This window comes from Trichomycterus rosablanca, chromosome 24, assembly GCF_030014385.1.
Source record: "Trichomycterus rosablanca isolate fTriRos1 chromosome 24, fTriRos1.hap1, whole genome shotgun sequence".
In the NCBI taxonomy this organism is placed as follows: Eukaryota; Metazoa; Chordata; class Actinopteri; order Siluriformes; family Trichomycteridae; genus Trichomycterus; species Trichomycterus rosablanca.
Window position 1 is genome coordinate 7,371,385 of NC_086011.1, and position 25,845 is coordinate 7,397,229.

The 25,845-nt window shown below is 40.1% G+C and overlaps 2 protein-coding genes and 1 pseudogene across 4 annotated transcripts in view; 2 read left to right on the top strand and 1 right to left on the bottom strand.

Annotated features, from left to right (window-relative positions):
• Positions 1 to 15,625, bottom strand: aadacl4 (arylacetamide deacetylase-like 4). Of its 3 annotated transcripts, none has more exons than XM_062986844.1 (4): positions 15,341 to 15,625; positions 5,462 to 5,684; positions 5,310 to 5,373; positions 1 to 1,630 (listed from the first exon to the last, which is right to left on the bottom strand). In XM_062986844.1, exons 2-4 carry the CDS (start codon positions 5,616 to 5,618, stop codon positions 853 to 855), a joined length of 999 nt encoding a protein of 332 aa, XP_062842914.1. In that variant the 5' UTR covers positions 5,619 to 5,684; positions 15,341 to 15,625; the 3' UTR covers positions 1 to 852. The 3 variants fall into 3 exon arrangements, with proteins under 3 accessions (XP_062842914.1, XP_062842913.1, XP_062842912.1); XM_062986843.1 differs by lacking the exon at positions 15,341 to 15,625 and adding an exon at positions 15,162 to 15,236; XM_062986842.1 differs by lacking the exon at positions 15,341 to 15,625 and adding an exon at positions 10,539 to 10,715.
• On the top strand, positions 11,196 to 11,350 carry LOC134302159 (U1 spliceosomal RNA; annotated as a pseudogene).
• dhrs3b (dehydrogenase/reductase (SDR family) member 3b) overlaps positions 15,404 to 25,845 on the top strand; it is an 18,368-nt gene continuing 7,926 nt past the window's right edge. The window contains exon 1 of the mRNA XM_062986845.1: positions 15,404 to 16,290. Within this exon, the coding sequence (XP_062842915.1) occupies positions 16,096 to 16,290 (195 nt within the window). The 5' untranslated portion in view covers positions 15,404 to 16,095. The remainder of the gene's footprint in view (positions 16,291 to 25,845) is intronic.

Consider the following 25,845-nt stretch of genomic DNA (forward strand, 5'->3'; position numbering starts at 1 on the left):
TTCAATATATAATGCCTTTATTTGTCATATATACATATACACGTGTACAGTACAACGAAATTCTTTCTTCACATATCCCAGCTTGTTCGGAAGCGATTGGCCCGTTGTTCAGATAGGGGTGGGCTATTAAGTCGGATAGGGACTGTCTCATAACTAATGCAATTACGACCTCTGCTGGCTGATTGATGGCACCTGCACAGAGATGGGAAAAAGAGTGCTGTCAGGGTGTGTCTCTCCGTACACAGTGCTGATCCATATTTCTCCCCCACAAAAGGGGAGAAAATGCATAAACAAAAATATATTATATATATAAAAAGAAAAAACCTTTTAACTATTAACATTTGCACTATATTTTGTTATATAATGTTTTATATTTATTTATTTATAGAAATGCATATTTTTCATACAATGCTTCAGTGTACACATTCAGGTCAATACAACATTCATGACAATTTGAATTAAACAATATATTTATTATGTTATTATATTATTATATGTGGACACCTGAGCATGAGCTTGTTGGACAGCATATTCCAAAAAAATGGGCATTAATATTGCTTTACCCCACCTGAAGCTACAACCACCTTCACTTGGGTAGTGAATTTTGGAGTATGCCCAGTCTAAAGAGTATTTGTGAGGTCTGACACTGTTAGATGAAACAGCCTGGCTCGAAATCAACGTTCCAATTCATTCCATTAGGGTTTGTTGGGCACATAAATTGCTCACTTTATGCAATTGATGTGGCTAAAATGCCTAAACTCTATAGTTAAAAGAGGTGTCCACATACTTTTGGCCATATACCATGCTCTGTAAAATATACTGTATGTACTTGAATAGTGAAAGTCCAAGGCTTTAGAGCGTCTTTATGTAGTTCACAATCTGTTCCATGGGCTTCTCTGCAGCAACAAAGCTCATCCCGCTGTTTCTGAAGAAATTAATTAACCCATGGAAGCCATCAGGCACATTGTACCATGTGACCTCCACCCCCAGATCCTTCAGCCTCTTGTGGTACAGAATCCCATCATCCCTCAGCACGTCGTACTGGCAGGTCAGAATAAAAGTGCGTGGCGTGAGGCGGAGAACCTCGTCCTCGGCCAGCAAAGGTGAGAACTCGGGATTAAGTCCATCTTTAACAATGTGGTAGACTTCACCGTCGTGCTCGGTCACCACCTGCTTTTCGGCGCCGATCCGGAACTCAGGCGGGAGGTTTGCAGGGTCCAGCCACTTGCTGTAGTGCAGCTTTAGCTCAGCAGGAACGTGCCTGCCCTTTAGCACATCCTGGCACACAGACATATCGCCATTAAGGTACTGGAGGTAGTAGAAAACTGTTCGGGTACGAAACAGTATGGGCACAGATTGGTTCTGCTGATAAGAGGGCAGGTTGAAGTCTGCCATCTGCAGGCCTGGGTAGATGAGGACCAGGCCACAAGGAGATGGCAGATGTCCATCCTGGTTCTTGGCAAACCTCAGACTAAGAGCGGCTGCCAGGTTACCACCTGCGCTGTCTCCACCCAGTGCCACACGGCAGGGGTCCACGCAAAAATCAGATGTCACGGACATGAAATGACGCGTAGCAGACTCGCAGTCGTCTAGATGGGCAGGGAACCTGTGATCGGGTGCGAGTCTGTAACTGTTAGAAAAAAAAAAAAGGCTTTTGTGAGAAATTTAAATCATTTCTTTATTTTAAATATATATTTCAAAATTATGTAAAATATTTCCTAAATAAATTTTTAAATTGCTAATAATTTAATTATCATTTAATTAAATTTTTAAACAAAAATATTCGCTGATTATTCATTGTATTGCTAGAAAACATTTAAGTAACAACATTTGAGCTATTTATTTGTTATATAGTGTTTTAAATGTATTATATTTTATTTTGTTTTATTTTCATGTTTTGTTAATGCTGTATCCTGGTCAGGGTCACAGTGGGTTTAGTGTTCCAGGAATCACTGGGCACAATGCAACAACAACAAATAAATCATTACTACATCATTTTAAATGAATGTAGCATTAATGTAGTATTAAGTAGTATTATTACAATAGACACTTATAATGAAAATTGGGCATGAGTGAGGACAATAAAAACATGATGTACCCCCTGCTACCTAGCTTTATTACATCAAAATAACCTAAAATAATATTGTAACCTTAAATCAAGTTGGAATGAGTGATGCATCATCATTACAATTACAATTACAGTACATTAAGGTGGTTATCTATCAGAAACTCAAAAAAAAAATAAAAAAATCACCATAGATTTTCTTCAAGCTTGGTGTGATCAGTCGTCAGATATTGTATTTCTAATTCAAGTTGGAATAAGCGATATAGTTTGATCTTTAACTAACTTAAGCTCAGGTCTATATGCATGCATAAACGTAGAATGCTTTTACTATCGTAATACCCCTAAAAACTGTACCACCATGATTTCAGGTGATTCTGAAAAAAATTCAACTTGGTAGGAGGGGATCAGTGTTGCCAATCCTTGGGATTTTTCCCAAGATCTTGTGATTTGGAGATTTTGCAGAGTAATCTTGGGTTTCTTTTGGTCTAGTCATAAATATGACTACTACTACTAAATAATAACCTTTGGTTATTCGCTGGCCATTTCTATGGCTAATCAGATTAGACAGGACACTGTGTTTTTAAGACATTATTATTATTATTATTATTATTTTAATATTGCAATTTGTAAAATTTACTGATAAATGATCCCACTTTTTATTTGCCAAATAACTTTGGATTTTTGTTTTTGTGAATAATTGTATTATTTTCACAAATTATATACATCTTCACAATTTTGTCATTTTCAGTTACTTGGGTTTTAAGTACAATCTTGGGATTTTTGTGGCAAGATCTTGGGAATTCTTAAGAGACAGTGGCAACGCTGTAGGGGATGCATAGTCATGTTTATTATTTTTGTTCTTCAACACTACTGCCCTATTTTCCCTGTCCTTATATTTCTTTTAACCTTGATATATGTTATAGGCCTGTATTGTGTGCTTCAGACACCATACGTGCACGATGCACGTTTATTTCTGGTTGTTAAAATTGGATAAATAAAATACGATTTATTTAGTTTCTGTGAAACTGTAAAATGACCCATTTTTCAAGAAAGGTTTTTAAAATAAAACCCAATGAGCCTATGTACACAGACCCCAATGATCCTGTACAGACACACTGGCTTGATGCACTAATCTACTATGAAACCTTCCTAAATCTAAGTGAACGTGAACAGCCCCCGAATCCCCTCGGCAACACTGCTCACGTTCGAACTTAATGTAAATGTCTTATTGAATTCTTTTCTTTTAAACGAAAAGCTTCTTTAAGGTCTTCCCTCTTTTCTTTTAATAGCATCTCTGAAATTACCATATAACATACCGGCTCAGTCAGTGAGACTCAAAGACTGAGCGTTGCACTGTTGTGAAAGTATGTAAATATAGCTTTGGGTCCAGGTGTAGCATTGATGCGAATGCGCATTGATGAGCGCGGTGATTTATGGGAAATGTAGTTATTTCGAACTACAGCTCGCCGCTTGGCGCTTTGTAAGAACTACAGAAGTAGCAACCTCTGCTCGCCTCGTTAAATTACTACAGTGATTAACATAACATAATGCGTAGAACAGAATAGAATAGAATAGAATATATTTCCACCTACTGTATACATCCGTCTATAATGTTCATAGCACCTTAATCTGTATTTTATGTCTATTGCACTCTCATCTGTATATCATGTTTATAGTACATTCAATAATATATTCACCTGTATATCTTGTCCATACCACTGCCCATATTCTGTAAATAATGTATACTGTAGATACTGTACATCCTGCACTTGCTGCTTATTGCACTTCTGGTTAGATGCTAAACTGCATTTTGTTGCCTTGTACTTGTACATGTGTAATGACAATAAAGTTGTATCTAATCTAATTTAATCTAATCTAGAATAAAATAGAATAAGTATCTATCATTTATTAAAAATGCATTAAAAACATACATAACATTTACAACAAATATCACATAAAATTACGATTAAGAGCCATCCAGCTTATTATTACAGTGGTGGACTGACACCTTCGTGAAAGAAATGTGGTAAAAAAAAATCGAATCATAAAAAATAGACAGTAGAACTCGCAGCTATATTGTGATAGTGAAAGAAAGAGCACTTCCACACACATAATGTAGCAAGAACTCAAAGGATTGGGACTAATAACTTGTGAGGCTAATCAGAGAAAATGCTTTAATTTGCTTCAGACTGGACTCTAGAGCAATATAAAAATGCAGTATGCTTTTATAAGTCAAAGTCTGCCCTATTCTGGAGCAACGGACATGTCAGGATAAGAAAGAAAGCATGAAGCAATGCACCCATCATGCATTGTACCCACTGTACATGCATCAGGAGGCAGAACAATGATCTGGGGTTGCTTCAATTGGTCACGTCTGAGCTCAGCAACGTTATGTGGCAGCAAAATGAAGACAACTGACTACCTTTAAGTCAACTGACTACCTTAAATTTATTTATTTTCCTTCAGGATCAATAAAGTATCTATCTATCTATCTATCTATCTATCTATCTATCTATCTATCTATCTATCTATCTATCTATCTATCTATCTATCTATCTATCTATCTATCTATCTATCTATCTATCTATCTATCTATCTATCTATCTATCTCTATTTACCTGAATGCACTTAATGGTTAGGTCATCCCATCAAGAGATTTTTTTCTTCCCTGATGGCATCGGCAGATTCCAGAATGCCAAGATTAATCAGGCTCGACTCTCCCATAGTCAATACAAGATCTCAGCCAATAATAAATAAATAAATGCAAACCTGGACAAAAATAAATGTTGTGATGATTCAAACCTAAATGCAGTCCAATAAAATATTACAGTGCGTGACTTTTATCTTCTTGTCAGGCAGTATATATGCACACTTTATGGCCAAATTTATTTACACATCTAACCATAACCTTGTTAGAATTCCTATTCCAAAGCCATATCCAGGGTCCTGTCTCCCCAGAATGACTGGGCACAATGCAGTGACACCCCGGACAGGACAGCAATCTTTCACAGAGCCTTGGCCAATCATGTCTGTGTGTAGACGCTGGACCGGCCAATAGCACCTCCAGGAATTCAAACCTTTTTACAACATTTATAAGTAAAATGTATAGATTTTAATATTATGTACATGTACTTCATTAATATTAAGAACAGTAATAATTATATAACTTATAAATTTTTTTAAATAGAATAAAAATATTTATTATAATATAAATTAAAAGATTTACATATAAAATGTTTCTTACCCAACAGACACGACTACGGTTTCACTTTCTTTTGCGATGTGCCGACAAATGTTATCATACAAATCTGAAAAAAAAAGTTTAGAAGCTGTTACAGCTTTAAAACCAACAGACCGAAAAAGAGAAATAGAAATAAAAACTCCTCGATGTCATACCAATGCTGCCAAGCACCCATCCTCCTCCATGAAAGTACATAAGCCCTCTTCTTTTCTGGTCTGTAGATGCAGTGGGCTCATAAACCCTCACTGGCACTCCGGCAAAGATCATGTCCTTAATGCGAAGACCAGGAGGACATGGTGGCTTGCGGATCATCAAGTCATTTAACCACCGACTGAACTTCACTTGACTACACAAACCGAGACGTTCCAGGATTCTGCCCTGGAAACCAGAAATGAAAAGATTTATAGCAGAAAAGCAAAATACAGTGGTACCGTGAAACTGGACGTCAATTGGTTTTGGGAGTGGCGTTGAGTTTAAAAGGTGTTGAGTTTTAAGGGTTTTTTTTTCCATAGGGATGTATAGGAAACCTGTTAATGCGTTCCATGGTCCCATGGAATGTATATATTTTAGGCTAATGTAATAATGTAATAATAATGTGGCCCATTACTGCTAAGCTCTACAGTTTGAATCTTAGGCTCTGCTATCAGACATGAGGTCAGACAAGTTTGAGCTACTAGAAACTGCCCTAATTGTGAACGTGTGTGACTGGCGACCTGTCCAGGGTGTTTTCTGTATTCCGCCCAATGAATCAGACCCACCTCGACCCTAATCAGGACAAAACAGTGGTAAAACAGACAATGAATGTATCGTCAGACCCAAAACCCTTAGATTATGCTAAATACTAACCCCAACTCTAATCTTAACTTTAAACCCCAACCCTAGCCCAAACCTTAAGTTCACTAAATAATTATTTAGTTTTTTGATTTACTGCCACTGTATCCTGGACAGAGTTTCAATGGGTCTGGTTTCCCCGGGATCACTGGGCACAATGCAGTAACACACTCCAGACAGGAGATCAAACCTTTGCTGGACATTGGCCACCCTCTCCCCCCACTCAGACACAGCCAAACATGTCAGTATGTAGACACCCAAGCATCCAATAACACCACCCAGCAGTTGAATTATTATTACTACTGTTAATATTAGTAGTAGTAGTGAAGTCATGTAATCCACCATTAAGCAACTGGTAACGTGTGTTTCTATTTTTCTTGAAAATACAAAATGCATAATGAATATGTTATCTAAAGAACAATAAAAGAAATTATCTTTGACTTCTGTTTGTATTTAAACACAGACTCAGTTCATTTCGACGCCCTTGAATCTGAAATACGATTCCTCAGGGCGCTGTAATCGTATTCACGTCAGCTGACATGCTTGACTCTATTATTTAAACTCTTACAGATAGTCTTTTAATAGCTTAGAAAAAAGCATGTATAATATCAGCTTGTGACTGGAGATATAATGAAATAAGCCGAGAGGGTTTGTAAGAGCGGATTGTTCCTTATCACAGCTTTTTATCATGCCGAACACTAAATAAGGTCACTACTCAGGCGGACTTTGAATCGAGCACTGAATTATACAATAAACTGACCTTTAGAATGAATACAAAACAGGGAAATAAAAGGTTGTTTGTGTCTTTAATAATCAAATGTGCTGATCTTTGTTTCCTACTTTTTAAACTATCAAGGTCAGGTGGCATGACAAATGTATTTCCCATTACTAAAACTTGTATTGTATTATAATTGGACTGCATATACATTCTTCTGATGGTGCCGTTGGCTCAATGGGTGCTACAGAGCAACATATTATGTAAGGTCCTGTGTTCGATCCTGGCTTTCTGTGACTGTGGGTCCTACTGGGTACTCGAAATGTGTCCTAGACGCAAGCACTGGACCCACTGCAATCCTGACTGGGCTAAAAGTTTGTAAATTGCTGCAGCTATTCCTTGTCTGTGGCTGAGTCCCAATTTGCATATTCTCAATGTTTCTGTGCGCCAACCTCTGGCTGGCGACTCATCCATACAGTACGCATCACTCTTGCAATGACAAGAATGTAATCCTTCATTTGGCCTTTGCACTCTCAGAAATGGCCAGAGTGTTTCAGAGTGTTTCAAACTGACAAGATAGGAGGGCCAGTTAAATAGCCATTTTAAAGCCTCCTCAAATTAGGCCCTTGAGTCAAAGTGTTAGGAAGCCACTGTTGGGTTTGCTGAAAGTCATTTAAAGGACTATGGAAGCAAGAGGAAAAAAATTAGGGTGGTACTGGTGGTGGCAGCATCATGCTATGGAGGTGCTTCTAAGAGGCAAGGACAGGAGACTGATAAGAATAAGGGGATTGATAAACGCAGTCACATACAGTAACATCTTTTTTTTAAAAAAACTCATCCAGAGTGCACACAAACTGGGTCACTGTATTACCTTTCTGTAAAAAAGGTATGCTGTAATAATTAGGGGTGCCGAAGTCTTATGCTACGGTCTGCATTTTACTCTTTACTGTACATCTGTACATTTATATAGTGTATATAAATGTATATATACAGTGTATCACAAAAGTGAGTACACCCCTCACATTTCTGCAGATATTTAAGTATATCTTTTCATGGGACAACACTGACAAAATGACACTTTGACACAATGAAAAGTAGTCTGTGTGCAGCTTATATAACAGTGTAAATTTATTCTTCCCTCAAAATAACTCAATATACAGCCATTAATGTCTAAACCACCGGCAACAAAAGTGAGTACACCCCTTAGTGAAAGTTCCTGAAGTGTCAATATTTTGTGTGGCCACCATTATTTCCCAGAACTGCCTTAACTCTCCTGGGCATGGAGTTTACCAGCGCTTCACAGGTTGCCACTGGAATGCTTTTCCACTCCTCCATGACGACATCACGGAGCTGGCGGATATTCGAGACTTTGCGCTCCTCCACCTTCCGCTTGAGGATGCCCCAAAGATGTTCTATTGGGTTTAGGTCTGGAGACATGCTTGGCCAGTCCATCACCTTTACCCTCAGCCTCTTCAATAAAGCAGTGGTCGTCTTAGAGGTGTGTTTGGGGTCATTATCATGCTGGAACACTGCCCTGCGACCCAGTTTCCGGAGGGAGGGGATCATGCTCTGCTTCAGTATTTCACAGTACATATTGGAGTTCATGTGTCCCTCAATGAAATGTAACTCCCCAACACCTGCTGCACCCATGCAGCCCCAGACCATGGCATTCCCACCACCATGCTTGACTGTAGGCATGACACACTTATCTTTGTACTCCTCACCTGATTGCCGCCACACATGCTTGAGACCATCTGAACCAAACAAATTAATCTTGGTCTCATCAGACCATAGGACATGGTTCCAGTAATCCATGTCCTTTGTTGACATGTCTTCAGCAAACTGTTTGCGGGCTTTCTTGTGTAGAGACTTCAGAAGAGGCTTCCTTCTGGGGTGACAGCCATGCAGACCAATTTGATGTAGTGTGCGGCGTATGGTCTGAGCACTGACAGGCTGACCCCCCACCTTTTCAATCTCTGCAGTAATGCTGACAGCACTCCTGCACCTATCTTTCAAAGACAGCAGTTGGATGTGACGCTGAGCACGTGCACTCAGCTTCTTTGGACGACCAACGCGAGGTCTGTTCTGAGTGGACCCTGCTCTTTTAAAACGCTGGATGATCTTGGCCACTGTGCTGCAGCTCAGTTTCAGGGTGTTGGCAATCTTCTTGTAGCCTTGGCCATCTTCACGTAGCGCAACAATTCGTCTTTTAAGATCCTCAGAGAGTTCTTTGCCATGAGGTGCCATGTTGGAACTTTCAGTGACCAGTATGAGAGAGTGTGAGAGCTGTACTACTAAATTGAACACACCTGCTCCCTATGCACACCTGAGACCTAGTAACACTAACAAATCACATGACATTTTGGAGGGAAAATGACAAGCAGTGCTCAATTTGGACATTTAGGGGTGTAGTCTCTTAGGGGTGTACTCACTTTTGTTGCCGGTGGTTTAGACATTAATGGCTGTATATTGAGTTATTTTGAGGGAAGAATAAATTTACACTGTTATATAAGCTGCACACAGACTACTTTTCATTGTGTCAAAGTGTCATTTTGTCAGTGTTGTCCCATGAAAAGATATACTTAAATATCTGCAGAAATGTGAGGGGTGTACTCACTTCTGTGATACACTGTATATATATAGCAAATAAAGCCAACTGTCAACCATGTCCAGAAGTGGCATCAACTTCTCTGGGCTCTGAGGCATCTAGGATGGACCATTATAGAGTGGAAACTTGTATTGTGGTCAGATGAATCAGCATTCCAGGTCTTTTTTGGAAATAAAATGGACGCCGTGTGCTCCGGACCAAAGACAAAAAAGGTCATCCAGACTGTTATCAGCAACAAGTCGAAAAGCCAGGGTCTGTTATGGTATGGGGCTGTGTCAGTGCCCCTGGCAAAGGTCATTTACACTTCTGTGGAGGCAGCATTAGTCCAGAAAAGTACATTGACATCTTAGAGCAAAACATGCTGCCATCAAGACGTCGTCTTTTCCAGGGACGTTCATGCATTTTTCAACAAGACAATGCAAAAGCACATGCTGCACACATTACAAAGGCATGGCTGCGGAAGAAGAGGGTACGGGTACTGGACTGGCCTGCCTGCCTGCAGTCCTGACCTGTCCCCAATAGAGAATTTTGAAACGAAAAATGTGACAACGACGACCCCGTACTGCTGCACATCTTAAGACGTGTTTGCAGAAAGAATGGGACAAAATAAAACCTGAAACGTTAAACCACTTGGTCTCCTCGGTGCCAAAACATCCTTTAAGTGTGGTGAAAAGGAATAGCAACATTACAAAGTGGTAAATGCTTTACTGTCCCACCTTTTTTGGAATGTGTTGCAGGCCTGAAATGCAGGAATGAATGTTTATTTATAAATGAAATGAAATTGAGCAGACAAAACATGAATATCTCAAGTTCATCCTGTCTGCAATCAAATAAAAGTCAAAGTAAATGTAAGAAACTCTGGGTTTTTTAATATTTGCATTTTCAATGCAACTTTTTCTGATTTGGCGTCGTAGATCATGTTCTATTTACCATGTATTTAAGGTCTTATAAGGAAAATACATGGACAAAAATGCTTATTATTGATCTAAATGTAAAATTAGCAAAAATGTATGACACTTCATTGTTTAGAAGTAACTAAGACAGCAATCCAGTCACTGAGAGCAATGTGTTCACTCACCACAACTGCTATTCCTACTAAAAAAACATGCAAAAAATGAAGTTTTCCAGGTTCAGCAACTTCAGGAGGAATTTTCGAATTCATTGCTTCAGAATACACCAAACCAATGAACAACAAACACAAAGCTGCAACTACAGCAGCAAAACCAATGATCAAGATCGCAATTCCCATGTCCATGGCTGCCTCAGAGTGCTCGGAGTGAAGCACATGAGCTGTTTAAACATGACCTGCCATTATACAGCACAAAAGAATGTATTATGCAGCTTCGTTTAAACTCTGGGCTGGAGTACTCATGGAGTCATGGAGTGGAGCCTTAACTACGCTTCTGCTCCCATTAGGGGTCACCACAGCAGATTATTCATCTGTCACACCAACCACCTGCATGCCCTCCGTCACGACATTCATAAGCTTTCTCTTTGGCCTTCTTTTCCTCTTCCTGTCTGGCAGCTCCATCCTTAGTACCCTCCCTTCTCATGATATATCTCTCATCCCCCCTGCACATGCCCAAACCATCCCAATCTCTCTAACTTTGTCTCCATGACATCCTGCCCCTCTAAAAAAAACTGGTTCCTTATCTTGTCCATCTTCGCCACTCCCAACAAGAATCACAGCATTGTCATCTCTGTCATCTCCAGCAGGCCTCACTGTTGTCCTTAACTACATACCAGGCAGGGGCGAGACCATGATCATGAAGGTGGTTCACCCAGGGCGAGGCTCAGCCATTGCACTCCGGTTGTGTTGACCCCTGCCAATTCCCCAAATGTGGGAATCTCGATTGCATAATCTCTGATAGTGGGGGACTGTGTCCCCTATTTGGGACAGTGGTAGCCTAGTGGGTGGGGCTTTGGGCTATCAGTTGAAAGGTTGAGAGTTTAAATCCTAGCTTTGCCATGCAGCCACTGTTGAAACCTTGAGCAAGACCCAGGACCTTCTTGCTGTAAGGCACCATGACCCAGCACTCTGATCTGTACACGTGTATATATGACAAACAAAGGCATTCTTTTTCTACACCTTAGTCACTAATGCTTTCGAATAAAGGCGTGGCACAATGCTGGACTTTAAACACGGTCTGCTACAGTTCTTCTTTGTAACCACTAGAGGCAAAATAATTTTTAATTCATGCATACAGTTCATTCATTCATTTTTTCCAACATGGTCAGAGTTGTGGTGGGTTTTCCTGGAATCTTTGGTGCAATTCAGTAACACATCCCATGCAGGACACCAATCCATAGCAGGGCCATGGTCGTCCACCGACTGCTTTGCAAACAGGGGATCAGTCATGTGGGATCAGAAAATTGTCTATACCAAACTGTTGGCACAAATCTAATAGCATGTTATGCACCCAATAGTAATGGGCTTGACTAAAGTTGAAGTTGTGTCCTCATATTATTAGCCATTGGTGTTTATTACTGACTATGTATTTTATATGTGTAAGAAAATACATAAACAGTTACCTACCTACCTACCTAGTCTAAAACGTTTGTAGCATGTCTGGTTAATTCAAAGTGCTGAACTTTCTACAGTTGACCTGTAGATGGCAGTAAAACCCTGGTTGATGAGAACGTCATTAGCCAAACACAATCCAGGAGGGCAAAGCAAACGTTTGTATCCTGTTATCTATAAAACAGCATCCACTAACAATTAAAGCCAAGTAACAAAACAAGTCTGTTCCTACCAAGTAACATTTAATACCTTTATCAGCTCAGAGAGTGTCTGGGTTTCTTGGCTGCTGAAAAGGAGGCGCTGGGTCAGATCCGCAGTGGGGGCGCATTTCACCTCAACACATTTTCCACAACTAGACAAACCATTTAGCCCTCACAGAGAGGCTCTGGGCCATTACTAAGAAGCTCAGGCCGGCACAAAGCAACCATTGTGCGTCTGTTCCAGTTCGAGCAGCCCTCCATTCAGCTTTCCCCAGTAAAAGTTGAGACCAGGGCCAAAAATCACACACTGGAATCTCTATTCTGGCTCCTGGATTTACAGTCGAGCGTTTAAGAGTTATTCACAAAGCTCTCCGTGTTCTGGGGCTCCAGAGGCATTTGGGAATTACCCTCACCCTCAGATTTGGAAAATCTTGGCATAATGCGGGCTAAGGACATTGGAGAAATGTATTGAAGAGGATTGACACTTTAATAAGATGTTATTACATGTTGTTGAGGATGTGCATGTCACTTACACAAGGGTCACTATTATCCCAGCTCTCTCTGCCATGTTATCACGGCATTCAACACCTTTTTACAAGGCTCATTTTGTCTGTCTTTGGTGAAAACAGACGAGTGTGTGATGACAGAGGGCCTGGAACGTTTTTGTTCCTGCTCCAGTAGCATGTTTCATGTTCTGACCTGATGGAACAGCTTTAGAGTAAAGTTTTGGACTTTTACACATGAACAAAACACCCTAAATTGTTTGTATATTTTATTATCTCAAATTGTACATGTGGGTAATAGTATAGTATTACTTTTTCATGTTCCTATATAAAGATATGTGCATTGTGTCATAGTATAAAAACACTGAAAAGTCTTTAACCCTAGTAAAACTTGCCAACTCACTCATTCTGATGTCAACCTGTTAACAGTGTGTGGTCTATACCCCCTTTGTAAGGCAACGAGTATCAGAGAACAAAGGATAGAAGGCTTAAAGTGACTAAACATATATGTTTTCCTCATTTTCCTCCCAATCTAATCATTTCCAATTCCCCTAATGCAATTCTCTTAAAAGCTGAGACTATCACATGCCCCCTCCAGCACACTCCAGCCTATGGCGAAGTCTCACATACGCCACTACTAGTGCAGACACCTCGACCAATCAGCAGAGGTCACAATTGTACAGCAGTGATGAAGCCCATTTGACCGTCCTTTCATAAGCACAGCCAAACTTGCCTGTTTGGATGGCATGCCAGGTCAATAGCACTCGGGATTCAAACTCGAGAGCTCAATAATTCGCTGCAGCCCCTAAACATATACTACTTGGTCAAAAGTGTAGGGACACCCATCTATGAGCTTGCTGGACATGAATAATCTTGGGTACTAACATGAAGTTGCCCCCATCCACAAAATTTTAAAGTGTGACCTTGCTTTTGTACACAGTGGCACGTTCTTGTTGGGACTCCAAATTTTGCTATGCAGTATTGATTTTAAACACCCAGTACTAAATGTGGCTGCAATACCTGACAATGATTTGAAAGGGTTCCTGGGACATGGACTGCAAAAGTCGGTGGCTATGACTGAAAATAATGTTCATGGATCAACCTTACTCGAAGTTTAATACCAAAAGGACCTTAATGAAAGAGTTGGAAGTCTTTACTTTGTTTTGTGACTAAAGTGTATTATAATTGTAACAAGGCATATCATAACACCATTTGTAAAGTATGGTGGTGGTAGCACCGTCATCATGCTTTTCAACAGCAGTGACTGGCATTGGTGTGTTTTTAGGAAGACAATGACCCAATGCATACTGCCAAAACAATACTGGATTTAAAATAAAAAATATTGTTAAGTGGCCAGGTCTGGATGTAATCTTAAACCACTCTGTGTTTGATCCACAATGGGCACTTCGGAAGCGCAGCATCTAATGTGCTAGCCTGCCATTGCTGAGATCTGAGATTGAATTAAGAATCAAGTTGAGAGAAGAGATGCTCACTTGCAGTGCTATGAGGGAAAAGCCACGAGCCAACTCCTTGTTCAATGTCGAAACTGGACATTGATGCAATAGAAGAAAGTTGTCTGATCAGACAAATCCTGTTGGACAGCTGGGCACATGTCCATCATATACCCACAGAAGAGCTGGCAACCAGGTGCACTGGATCAAGCACAACAACCAACACAAATTGATGGACCTACAGAAGTTAATGCCCTTGCATTGGATACGACAGGGCTCCTTCAGATGTCTTGTTTTGACAGCATATTAGATGAGCTGTTGTTGGTGTACCATATTAAAATATTACATAATTAACTGATAGTTTAGATATAAATAATACAAACATATATAAATAATACCAAACAGGCCCTCGGGGCTCAAGGACTCCATTTGTGCCATGATCTCCATATTTCTTGACAGTGAACATGACAGACTCTGGACTTCTGGATACTTCTTTAAATCCATATAAATAGGGTTAGTTTGTTTGCACCAATTAAATATACAAGGAACAGTAGTCCCTGTCCAGAGTTGAAAAGAAAACCCAGACTGTCACTGTATGCTGAGACAAAATGTGTTAATTTTTGGTCCAAATCCAAAATCTGTGATGAGTTAGAAGCTGCTGAAAAATTTGGTGAAACTGTCAACAGTCAAGCTTAATATCATCATGTGCCCGCTCATTTTTAGCCATGTGATTAGCAACTAATTTAAGCATGGATTAGGGTTTCTTTTAAAACAGAATAAACAGTTGCAGAAATCTATAACATCCATCACAAGCCGTGACATGCACATCCCAAACAAATGTATGTAAACTATTGTTCATTTGACATCCTTCACTTGGTTATGGATGTGTAAGTGATTTACACGGTCATTTTTACATTCATTCAAAGTAATTTTGTGGCTAAGGATTGTTCCACTATTGCTGTTCAGTGACAAGGGGTACCTCAGGGGACAAACTTAGGAACTTTTAAGGTGCTAGGTGGAACTAACCTGCATATTCATACCATCTTGTGGGACCAGAAATACTTCTTGTGTAACCGGTTTGACGAAATCTTACACTGTCTCGGTGTCTGCTGTTGCTCTTCAATCACACTTGACACAACCATGAACCTGTGACAGATCATTTTCGCTCGTTCTAGGCAGTTGGACATTGTACATTGCAGACTTACTTTTTTCTGCGGAAGGTGAGACGGGTGAGGTGAGAAGTGTGGCCGTGGCGGGCGAAAGGATCGTGGCGGCCGGTTTTAAGGCGACAGGACTAAAGCAGCGACGGACCTGAGGGACGGAGGGACAGGGGGAAGGGAGGGGACATGAAAACCTCACAACTACCAGCATGTCCTGTCTTAACTGATACAGGGTTGAATTCACGCTCATTGTGTTCATTGGTGAAAGGCTGGACTATTTTCTGGTCTTCACACAGGTCGGGTTTTACTGTGAGGAACCAGTGAGTGAAGAAGTCCGTCAGCGCTCGAGCTGTCAATCAGGATTAACGGTCACTTTAAAATCCCTTAGCGCGAGCTGACGCCGTGACTGGTGATAACGGCGCTGAGGCGCTCACTTGTCAACACTGGACGGTAAAAAAAGGAACAAATACTGTTTTGTTGGTGGAATTTGAGGTAAAAGAGGCACATTTTGCGGGAGTTCTGTGGTAAAAGAGGTTGTTAGCGCAATGTTAGCACGGCGAGTGAAGTAAATAAATATATAACCGAAGCTGAGAGAGAGTTTGCGCCTCAGTCAGTCAGTCAGTCAGTAGTGTTTAGAAACACAAACATTGCTTCGACAGCGTCTGTCACAGGAGCGAAACAGGAATAAAACAAAAATATTGATATTATTTATTCCAAAAGCGAACTTTATTTGAAGTGCGAACCAAGAAGGAACCTAATATCTGTTTTAAAACCCACAAGCCACCGTTTTGGAAGCCGACATGGACCTGAAGGCGCTGGGCTCTTTGCTGCTCCTGCCTGTTCAGATTCTCTGCTGCACCATAAAAGCAACCCTGCGCTTCTTCATCCCGGGCAAACGGAGGGACCTATCCGGGGATGTGGTGCTCATTACCGGGGGAGGACGCGGCATCGGGCGCCACCTTGCCCGCGAGTTCGCAAAGTGCGGGGCAAAGAAGGTAAGCAGCAGCGTTACGCACGGTTACGCAGATGTTAAAGGTGCTGCGCATCTGGATACTTTAGGTTCTTTGACTGTGGTTTTACAGGGGTTCTTTGCCTAGAACCAATAGAATAGAGGGGTTCTATAAAGGGGTTTTACGTAAGCAACAAGTAAAAAATGTTATATAGGTAGAAACATTGGATCTTAAAAACTTTGGATAGAAAAGTAACTACTGAAGAGGTTTTAATTATTTATTTATTTATTTATTTAGCAAGTTAGTTGGAACTATTTAGGGTCATGTGAAAGAGCTACTTTAAAATATAGGTTCCATTCAGTGAATAGCACTTTTGAAATGGTTAATACTTCTTCTAATAGCAAAGGTTCCTTTGGAGTCCTTAAAAAGTTTGTTTTATTGTGTCCGTGTGGTTTTTTCAAAAATCACTTAGAAATGCAATCCAATCTGGTTCTTTGGATGTTTCATCAGTGCTTTTTTATTAGTTTCAGGTAGGAGTCAATAGTTCCTTTAAAACATAATGAAACATTATTTTTCTATTTGTATGTTCATAAGTCTAAAAAGTCTTTAAAGGCTCAGATGTATTGAAACTTTCAAGGATGGCATTTTAGGAAAAAGTTCATTAAATATGGTCCTTATACAATCTTATACATTTTTTGCATTGTATATTATAAGGAATAAGGAAAAGTACCTTAAGTCATTTATTGGATACTTGCATTTTGGGGGGGGTGTAGAAATAGATCTTACTGTTTCTACAGAACTACTTTTTGCCACAGTTAATGTGGATGCCACAAAGCATCCAGGTCCTTTAAACACAGGTTCAACCCTTACTTACAACTTTTGCTTTGGTGCCTGTGTGGGTTTCCTTTGGGTTTTTTGGTTCTCTCTCATATCCCAAATATATGTAATTAAATGGACTGCCTGTTCTGTAGGGGTTTCTAAATAAACATTAAGAAAAAAAAGAGTTCTGTAGGTAGAAAAACAGATATTGGATTTTAGGGACTTGGATACAAAGTAACTGCTATCCAGTAAAAGTTTCTTAAGACTTTTATTGGATACGTACATCTTAGGGGAAGGGGGGTAGGTAGAAACAGTGTCTACTGTATCTACAGAATCATTTTTCCAAAAGGTTTATGTGGATGCTACAAAGCATCCAGGTCCTGGGAACACAGGGTCGACCCTTAGGTATAACTTGTTTTGGTTGCTGTGTGGGTTTCCTTTGGGTTTTTTTGGTTTCCTCCCATGTCCCAAACATATGTAATTAAATGGAGTGCATATTCGGTAGGGTTTTATAAGTAAACATCAAGACAAAAAATAGTTCTGTAGGTGGAAAAACAGATATTGGATTTTAGGGACTTGGATAAAAAAGTAACTGCTATCCAATAAAAGGTCCTTAAGACTTTTATTTGATACACACATCTCATACATCTTTATCTACAGAACCACATTTTGTCACAAAGTTAATGCGGATGCCACAAAGCATCCAGATCCTGGAAACACAGGTTCGACCCTTTAATTTTGGTGCCTGTGTGGGTTTCCTTTGGGTTTTTTGGTTTCCTTCCTTGTCCCAAATATATGTAATTAAATGGACTGCCTGTTCTAAATTGCTACAGGTGTGAGTGGGTAAGTGTGGTGCCTTTAGATGGATTTGTGTTCTGTTTAGAGTGTATTTCTGCCCGTACCTAGTGTTTCCACATTGCTTTAGATGCCAGCAAAAACCCCAAAACTAAGCTGCAGAGGTTTAGCATTAGACACAATTACTATTGTATTCCCATGAATAATGAGTTCAACAGTGTCCAAACTGATTTACCACTGTAAGTGTTGACATTTCAGCACTGGTTATTTTGCACTATAGGTAAAAGTTTTAATCAGTTCAGTAAATTCTACTGTGCCATCTTACCCCGACGCATTGTAAACACTGTCTTTTTTTTTTTTAACACAGAGCAAACAGACAGCTAGTCAGCTGCTACTGCTATTGCTATTACTGCTACCGCTACTGCAGATAGACACTGCTGCTCGTGTCTATCTGCACGTTCATGAAAGCCGCAGAGACTGTAAGACACAGAAGCACGAGGATCTAAGTCTTTAACAAATATTCCAGGGATTTTCCAAAGCCAGTCTCTATAAAGCACATCTCGAATTAACAAACGTCTAAGGGCAGTTGATAACAACCATGGTATTGTATTAATTATGCCATATGTTTGCAATTATTACTTATTTTGGTTGGACTGGACACTACCAACACTGATTTACAGTTAACTGTCATAATAGTAAACAACATATTGTTCTTCGACTAATAATCCATAATAGTTATATGTTCTTGTTATATTTGTCTTTATTTATCAGATATTTTAATAATTTACAGTCTATAATTTATAGATTTGTAGTAGCTGGTTGGTAGACTAATACAATATTGAAGGGGGAATATTTATTTTGAGATATCCTTTGAAAGTTGGCCATTCCAAAACAGTTTAAACCATTGTTGACTTATTTTCAAGGTTCAAGTGATTGATCACTACCATAACATTCTACTCTAACATTTCTTGATATGATTTAGAACATATTGCTCCCATAATGATTCATGCCACCCAGGCCCAAAGCCAACAGATCCCTCTACCATACTTCACAGTTAGTATACTGTTTTAATAATAAGGACCAGGGCTTTTTCTAATTTCGAACGTGATATACTTTGTTCATGCGACCATACATGAAATGCACTCTTCTTCGTTAATAATTAATAATTTAATAATTAATGTTCTTGTATGTAATATGCAGACACCTGACCAAAAACCTGTTGGATGTCCTAGTTCAAAACCATAGGTGAAGCACTGATGTCAGACAAGAATGCCTGGTTTGCAATCACTGTTCCAATTTATGCCAAAGATATTCAGTAGTGTTGAGGTATAGTATTAAAACCAATCAATTATTTAAAGCAACATCCACATAATACTGATCATACAGTGAATATCTGAGCTAGAACTAATGTTGGCATTAAAACAATAGACATGTATTTAATTGTGAATGAGGATTTTATACATGGTGCAGCTCTTTGTTTATTGACGTAATTACAAATCTTACACTTGGACAACTGTAGCCAAAGTTCAAAAGTCATTCCATTGCAGTGCAGGCAATAATATCCTACCTAAAGTCAAGAGAATGGATGATATGTGGCAGCTGCTTTCACAATCCTTATATGCGCTTATATGCATCTAATTCAGAAATACCAAGCACCTTGTGTAAATGTAATGTGATGAGACATTTTTATATTTAAATATGGATAATATACCCTTGCTTGACTTTTTATGGTAAAACCTAACTAACTATACATTTATTTGCTCTACAAGTATAAAAGTGCAGTATTCTTTGAATAGATATTTGTAATGCTATACCCCAGTCAGATTTGTTTTCATGTTTGAATTTTTCTCAGCACTCGGAAAAAGAAGTCAATAGAGTCTTTCTTTGGAACTTTCTTAGATGACTGCAAGTCTGTAATTCCTCACTCACCACAATGAGGAAAGCATTCCCAGCCCACGTCATTAAAAAAAAAAAAAAATTATTGATTTACAAAAATCACCCTGCCTAAAGCCTTTCCAAGAGGCTTGTACTAAACATTTTGTGTTAAAAAAATAAAAGCTTCTTTTCCCCGTCTTTTCATCGCCATGAAAAGCTTCCTCTTTACAGCCGTTCGACAAAGGAAGCCAGCGTGCCTCTCAGCACCCCATCGCTGCTCATTGTCAAGGTGTGAAGGCTTTAGGAATGGCACCTGCACTCTCCAGCTCCACAATCGGCCCATTCTTAAGAAATTCTAACAAGCCCGACAACCATAAACGTGCCTTTAGAAAGCAGAGCACACACCACCCTGACACTCCACCCCTGGCTCCAGGTGCAGAATGGCGTGTCCTGTTAAAGCTGAAGGTTTTCAGAGCTGGTTTTACAGACCTCTCTTACTAGGCACAAAAGTCGTAGTCAGAGTTGGAGTATCTGTGTGAAGGATCTGTGTGTGTATATGGAGTTCCACGTCCTAAAATCAATCCCAGCGGTAAACAATGAGCAAAATTGTCCTCTTGTCATCGCCTAGGGCAGATTGACAGCTACTGAGGTGCCGAAGTCGAAGCTGGTAGTGAGGTGTTAAGGAAGTGAGCCCTATGTAAATTGCACTCTTGTTCTGTTTATGTGTGTGTGTGTGTGTGGGTGTGCTGGGGGAGGGTGGCTGGGAGCATACAGCTCCCAGCTGGGCAGTGCCCTGTGGCTGACCCCTCTGTCTCCACACTAATTAGACAGTGGCAGGCGACTGCCTCCTGAACTCCCGGTGGCCTTCTCCGGCCCCCCTTTACACACACACACACACACACACACTCAACTCAAACTCAAACGAAGCTTTATTGGCATGACAAATAATGACATTCGTATTGCCAAAGCAAGTTACAGAGAAATATAACAATAAAAATAAGAAAGAACAAAAATATACAGAACAGTTACATGTGCAAAAAATATAGAATAGAATAAAATATTAATAAAAACAGTGCAAAATAATAACGATAAAAAGTATAATATTTACAATAATGAGGTAGTAAAACAATCAGTTTGTGCGTGTGTGTGTGTGTGTGTGTGTGTGTGTGTATGAGACATGGTCACCCACTGTCCCTCACCTGGTGGCAGGTGTGTGTATAGAGTGCTGCTAGTGTGCAGCTCTCTCTGTGCTCCCCCAGTAGGTGGGGCAGTTTGTCGGGGTCTGGGAGGGAGGTGAAGTTGGGGATGATGTTATTAAATTTAGGGAAGAATTGGGAGCGGACGTGGTGGTACTTGGTACACCGGGTGAGGAAGTGCAGCTCCGTCTCTACTGTACTGAGAGTGCAGTGCTGACACAACCTCTCCTCCCGGGGCAGCCAGGACCGGGTGTGTCGCCCCGTCTCCACGGCCAGGTCGTGTGCGCTCAGTCTGTACCTCGTCAGGGTGTTTCTTAATTTAGGGTCGGATACTGCGCTCAGATAATCTGCTGCACTGTAGTGTCTGTTTAGGGCCAAATAGCACTGCATTTTACTTTGAGTTTTAGTTTCAGTTTCCCAATAATTCAGATATTTAGTTCTGAGTTTTTGTGTAATTTGGTTTATTCTAATTGGGTTTACAGATTTATCTTGTTCCTGAGTCTTTATTGTGTTAGTGTGTGTTATTAGTGTGTCGGTGTGTGTTAGAGTGTCTGTGTGTGTTATTAGTGTATCGGTGTGTGTTAGTGGTGTATCTGTGTGTGTTATTAGAGTGTCTGTGTGTGTTAGTGGTGTATGGGTGTAGTGACTCAGGACCAGTTGGATGAGGGGACTGGTATGTTTGCTCAGCTCTTGGTGTTTCAGGGCTTTATAATGATAAGTTTGGGGGTCGCTCTCATTTAGATGTTTCCAGAAGTTGATTGCTCTTCTCTGTATGTTTATAATTAGTGGAAATCGGCCTAATTCTGCCCTGCACGCATTGTTCGTTGTGTGTCTGTGCACCTTTAGGATGCTTTTACAGAACTCTGTGTGCAGGGTCTCTAATGGATGTTTGTCCCAATTATGGAATTGATGGTGTGTAAGCGAACCCCAAACTTCACTGCCATATAGAGCAATCGGTTCAATTATTGATTCAAACATTTTAAGCCAGATTCGAACTGGAATTTCCACGAATGTTTGACGTTTTATGGCGTAGAAGGCCCTGCGAGCTTTTTCTCTCAGTTCATTTACTGCCGGATTAAAGTTTCCTGTGGAACTGATGTTCAGTCCGAGGTAAGTATAATCTTTAGTGTGCTCAATTTCATGGTGTCCTATTTTATATGTGTGTTTGGTTCCCTGAGATCTGGCTCTTTTCTGGAAGGTCATAATTTTGGTCTTTTTGAGGTTGACGGTCAGGGCCCAGGTCTGACAGTATTGCTGCAGCAGGTCCAGTTTGTGCTGGAGACCCTGAGCGTTGGGGGACAGCAGGACCAGATCATCTGCATACAGCAGGAGTTTAATCTCCGAGTCGTGTAGAGTGAGACCGGGCGTGGCTGAGTGCTCTAACATGGAGGCCAATTCATTAATATAGATGTTAAATAGAGTTGGACTTAAACAGCAGCCCTGTCTCACTCCACGCTCCTGAGAGATGAGATGTGTTCTCTTACTGCCGATTCTTATTCCACACTGGTTTTCTGTGTACATGGATTTAATAAGATCATATGTTTTACCCCCTACACCACTCTCTAACATTTTATAGAATAATCCTTCATGCCAAATGGAATCAAAAGCTTTTTTAAAATCAATAAAACATGCAAATATTTTAGAGTTATTTTGAACTACATATTTTTCGATCAGGGTGTGTAGGGTGTAAATATGATCGGTAGTGCGGTAATTTGGTAGAAAACCAATCTGACTTTTACTCAGGACGTTGTGTTGGGTAAGGAAGTGTAATAATCGTGAGTTAATTATACTACAGAATAACTTCCCCAGGTTACTGCTCACACAGATGCCCCGGTAATTATTAGGGTCGAATTTATCTCCACTTTTGTAAATGGGTGTTATGAGACCTTGATTCCAGATTTCAGGGAAGGAACCGACACTCAGAACCAGGTTAAAGACTTTTAACATCGCCAGGTGAAATTTGGAGCTGCTGTGTTTGATCATTTCATTCAGGATCCCGTCAGGTCCTGATGATTTCTTTGTTTTTAGTTTTTTAATGTTGTCTTTAAGTTCCTGCTCAGTAATGAGAGAGTCTAGAGGATTCTGGTGGTTTTTAACAGCCCGTTCCAGTTCCTCTAACTTACTAATAATTTGATTTTGTTCAGGATTTGAATCTAATTCTACATTTTTAAAGAGTGATTGGAAATGGGTTGTCCAGATATCCCCATCCTGAATGGCCAATTCTTCCTGTTCTCTATGTTTTAATTTGTTCCAATTGTCCCAGAATTGATGTGTGTTGATTGATTGTTCAATAATTGTTAGTTGTTTTTGGGTGTACTGAGCTTTTTTGGTTCTGAGTGTACGTTTATATTGTTTGAGGGTTTCACAGTAAAGAAGTCGTGTGTTACTGTTGTTTGGGTCTCTGTGTTTTTGGTTTGATATTTTACGGAGTTCTGTTCTTAACATTTGACAGTCTTTGTCGAACCAGCTGTCATCTTTTGTAGATTTAGGTTTTGATTTAGATTTAATTTTTAATTGAGCTTTATTTGCTGTATTTTTAAAGATCTGATTAATATTTTTAACTGCCTGATTTACTCCTTCTTTACTGTTAATGTACGCAGTGTCCAGAAAGTTATCTAAGCTAATTTGGATTTCTGTGCTGCTAATTGCTTTCTGGAACTCCTCTGCGCTGTTCTCTGTGTGTGTGTGTTCACACACACACACACACACACGCACACAGTAAAGCAAAAGCTGACTACTGTTAAGGCCGCAATATGCATCTCAGACATCTTGAACGTCTTTGAACACTCAAAAATTAATAATTAAAAATGATTGGTAGTTTATTGACTTCCATCCATCCATGACAGACATATTGTAAATGCAAACCCTATTAATAATTAGAAAAAGATTATCCAGGCTTATTAGAATTATGTTGTTCTGTAGTTATAATGTAGTTATAATAAAAAGATGATAAAGGAAACATGTATTTGAATTAGGTTTTGTCACACTAAGGATTAAATACCTTATTGTGTGCATTAAGAAATAGATTTTAAGCGCATCTGGTTTCAGCCCCCTTACTATAAAAGGTCTGGCAGTATTGTACACCTTACACTTTAGTTATGTATCTCAGTAGCAGCGTTTTGTTGAATTCTAGTTATTACTGCCTAGTAGAATGTCTATGTATGAGCGGAAAGCTTGGGGGTTGGCCCAACAGCCTAACCATTGCGAGGTGTGCTTGCCAGCGTGCTCTCAGTGCAGGTCTCAAGCCCAGAAATACAAGAAGGGCCAAATCTGGGGTCTTGGGTTCACTGCTTATCTCCAATTACTGTCTCTAAGTAGTAGTTTCTTTGTATACAGGTACTCTGGTTACCTCCCACTTCCACAAAACATGAGAAAGTGGATTGGCTGCTCTGAATTGCCCCTAGGTGTGAGCGAGTAAGTAAGTGATTGAGTACTTTTGCACAGCCTGCTTTTTCATCCAGCCATATTGTCTCATTGTCTCATCCCACTTTCCAAAATCATGAAGGTGGATTGGCTGATCTAAATTGCCCCCAGGTGTGACCGAGTGAGTAAATGTGTGTCACCCTGTGATGGAGTCTGGGGTGTGTTCCTGCCATAAACCCAGTTTTTCATGTGGCCCAGAAACACTGCGACCCTGACCAGAAAAATGCATTTTTAATGCATTGTGCAAGAAATACAGAATACAGGAATATACATTGTTATGTAGAAACTTATACAGAATAAATATGGACAGTGATTTAGTGTACTGTGCGCAGTAGCAGTGCGATGCTGAGTGTAAACGTGTAGCGATCCTGTGTCCTGTATGTGCATTGTGGTTTATCAGTGTTGTGTGAAGTGTAGTGTGTGTGGAGTGGGCAGTAGTCAATCCACTGCAGTGAGGAGTTCAGAAGAGTGATGGAATTGGACCCGGAATAATAATTCCCAGGATAAATAAATAAAAAGCATGAGGTTCGGGCCTGGAAAATTGCTACGTCATTGCCCTCCCCAGTAAATTAAGTGGTAATTCTCAGGAAAAAGTGAAAAATGTGCAAGAGGGGCTTTTAATAAGTGGCAAAACTAGATATTTTTCAGCACCTCAGTAACTTCTGCTGATTCATTTCTGAAGCATTATGGTAGGTGGGTCGCAACCCAAAACTCAAGAGCATGCAGACAGTTTTTTTGTAGTGTTTTGTGGCATCTGGCACACTAAATGTCCAAAGGTTTGTAGACACCCATTCTATTATTGAGTTTAGGTGTTTCAGCCACTCATTTTTAGCCATTTTTAGTAGCTCCAATTGGCCAAAAGGCGTTTGGACTTGTGGTAGGAAACCGGAGCCCCTGGAAGAAACCCACACTGACACAGAAGGAACCCTGGTCACCCAGCCAAGGAATCAAACTGATGACCAGGCTCTTCTTGCTGTGAGGAGACAGGGCCACACACTGGGCCACCATGCCACTATTAAATAAATTATAGGATATAAATTATATGCTTTCATCTTTGTAACAACAGTTGAGGGTAAAAGCACTTTACTGTTTCATTATTGCTGTGCCCCTATGCACAAAGCTGGACCCATAAAGTCATGTTTGGATGAGTTTGGTGTGGAGGGACTCCAGTGGGCTGCATAGAGCCCTGATTTTAACCCATTTAACACTTTTGGTAAGAACCGGAACCTTGCTTAAAAGCCATGTCTTCTCAGTCATCAGTGCCAAAAGTGAAGTGGAAGTGCCCCAGGAGCCGAGAGGGTTAAGGGCCTTGCTTAAGAGCCCAAAAGTGGCTGTGGTCATACAATTTATTATAGTTAACCTAGGAAAAATCAGTCATATGCATAGTCACCCATAGTCAACTCTTAGTGTATGATTGTAGATCTTATTTATGTATTCATTTTGTTAAATAAAATAGAAAGCTGGGGTCAGAGCGCAGGGTCAGTTATTGTAC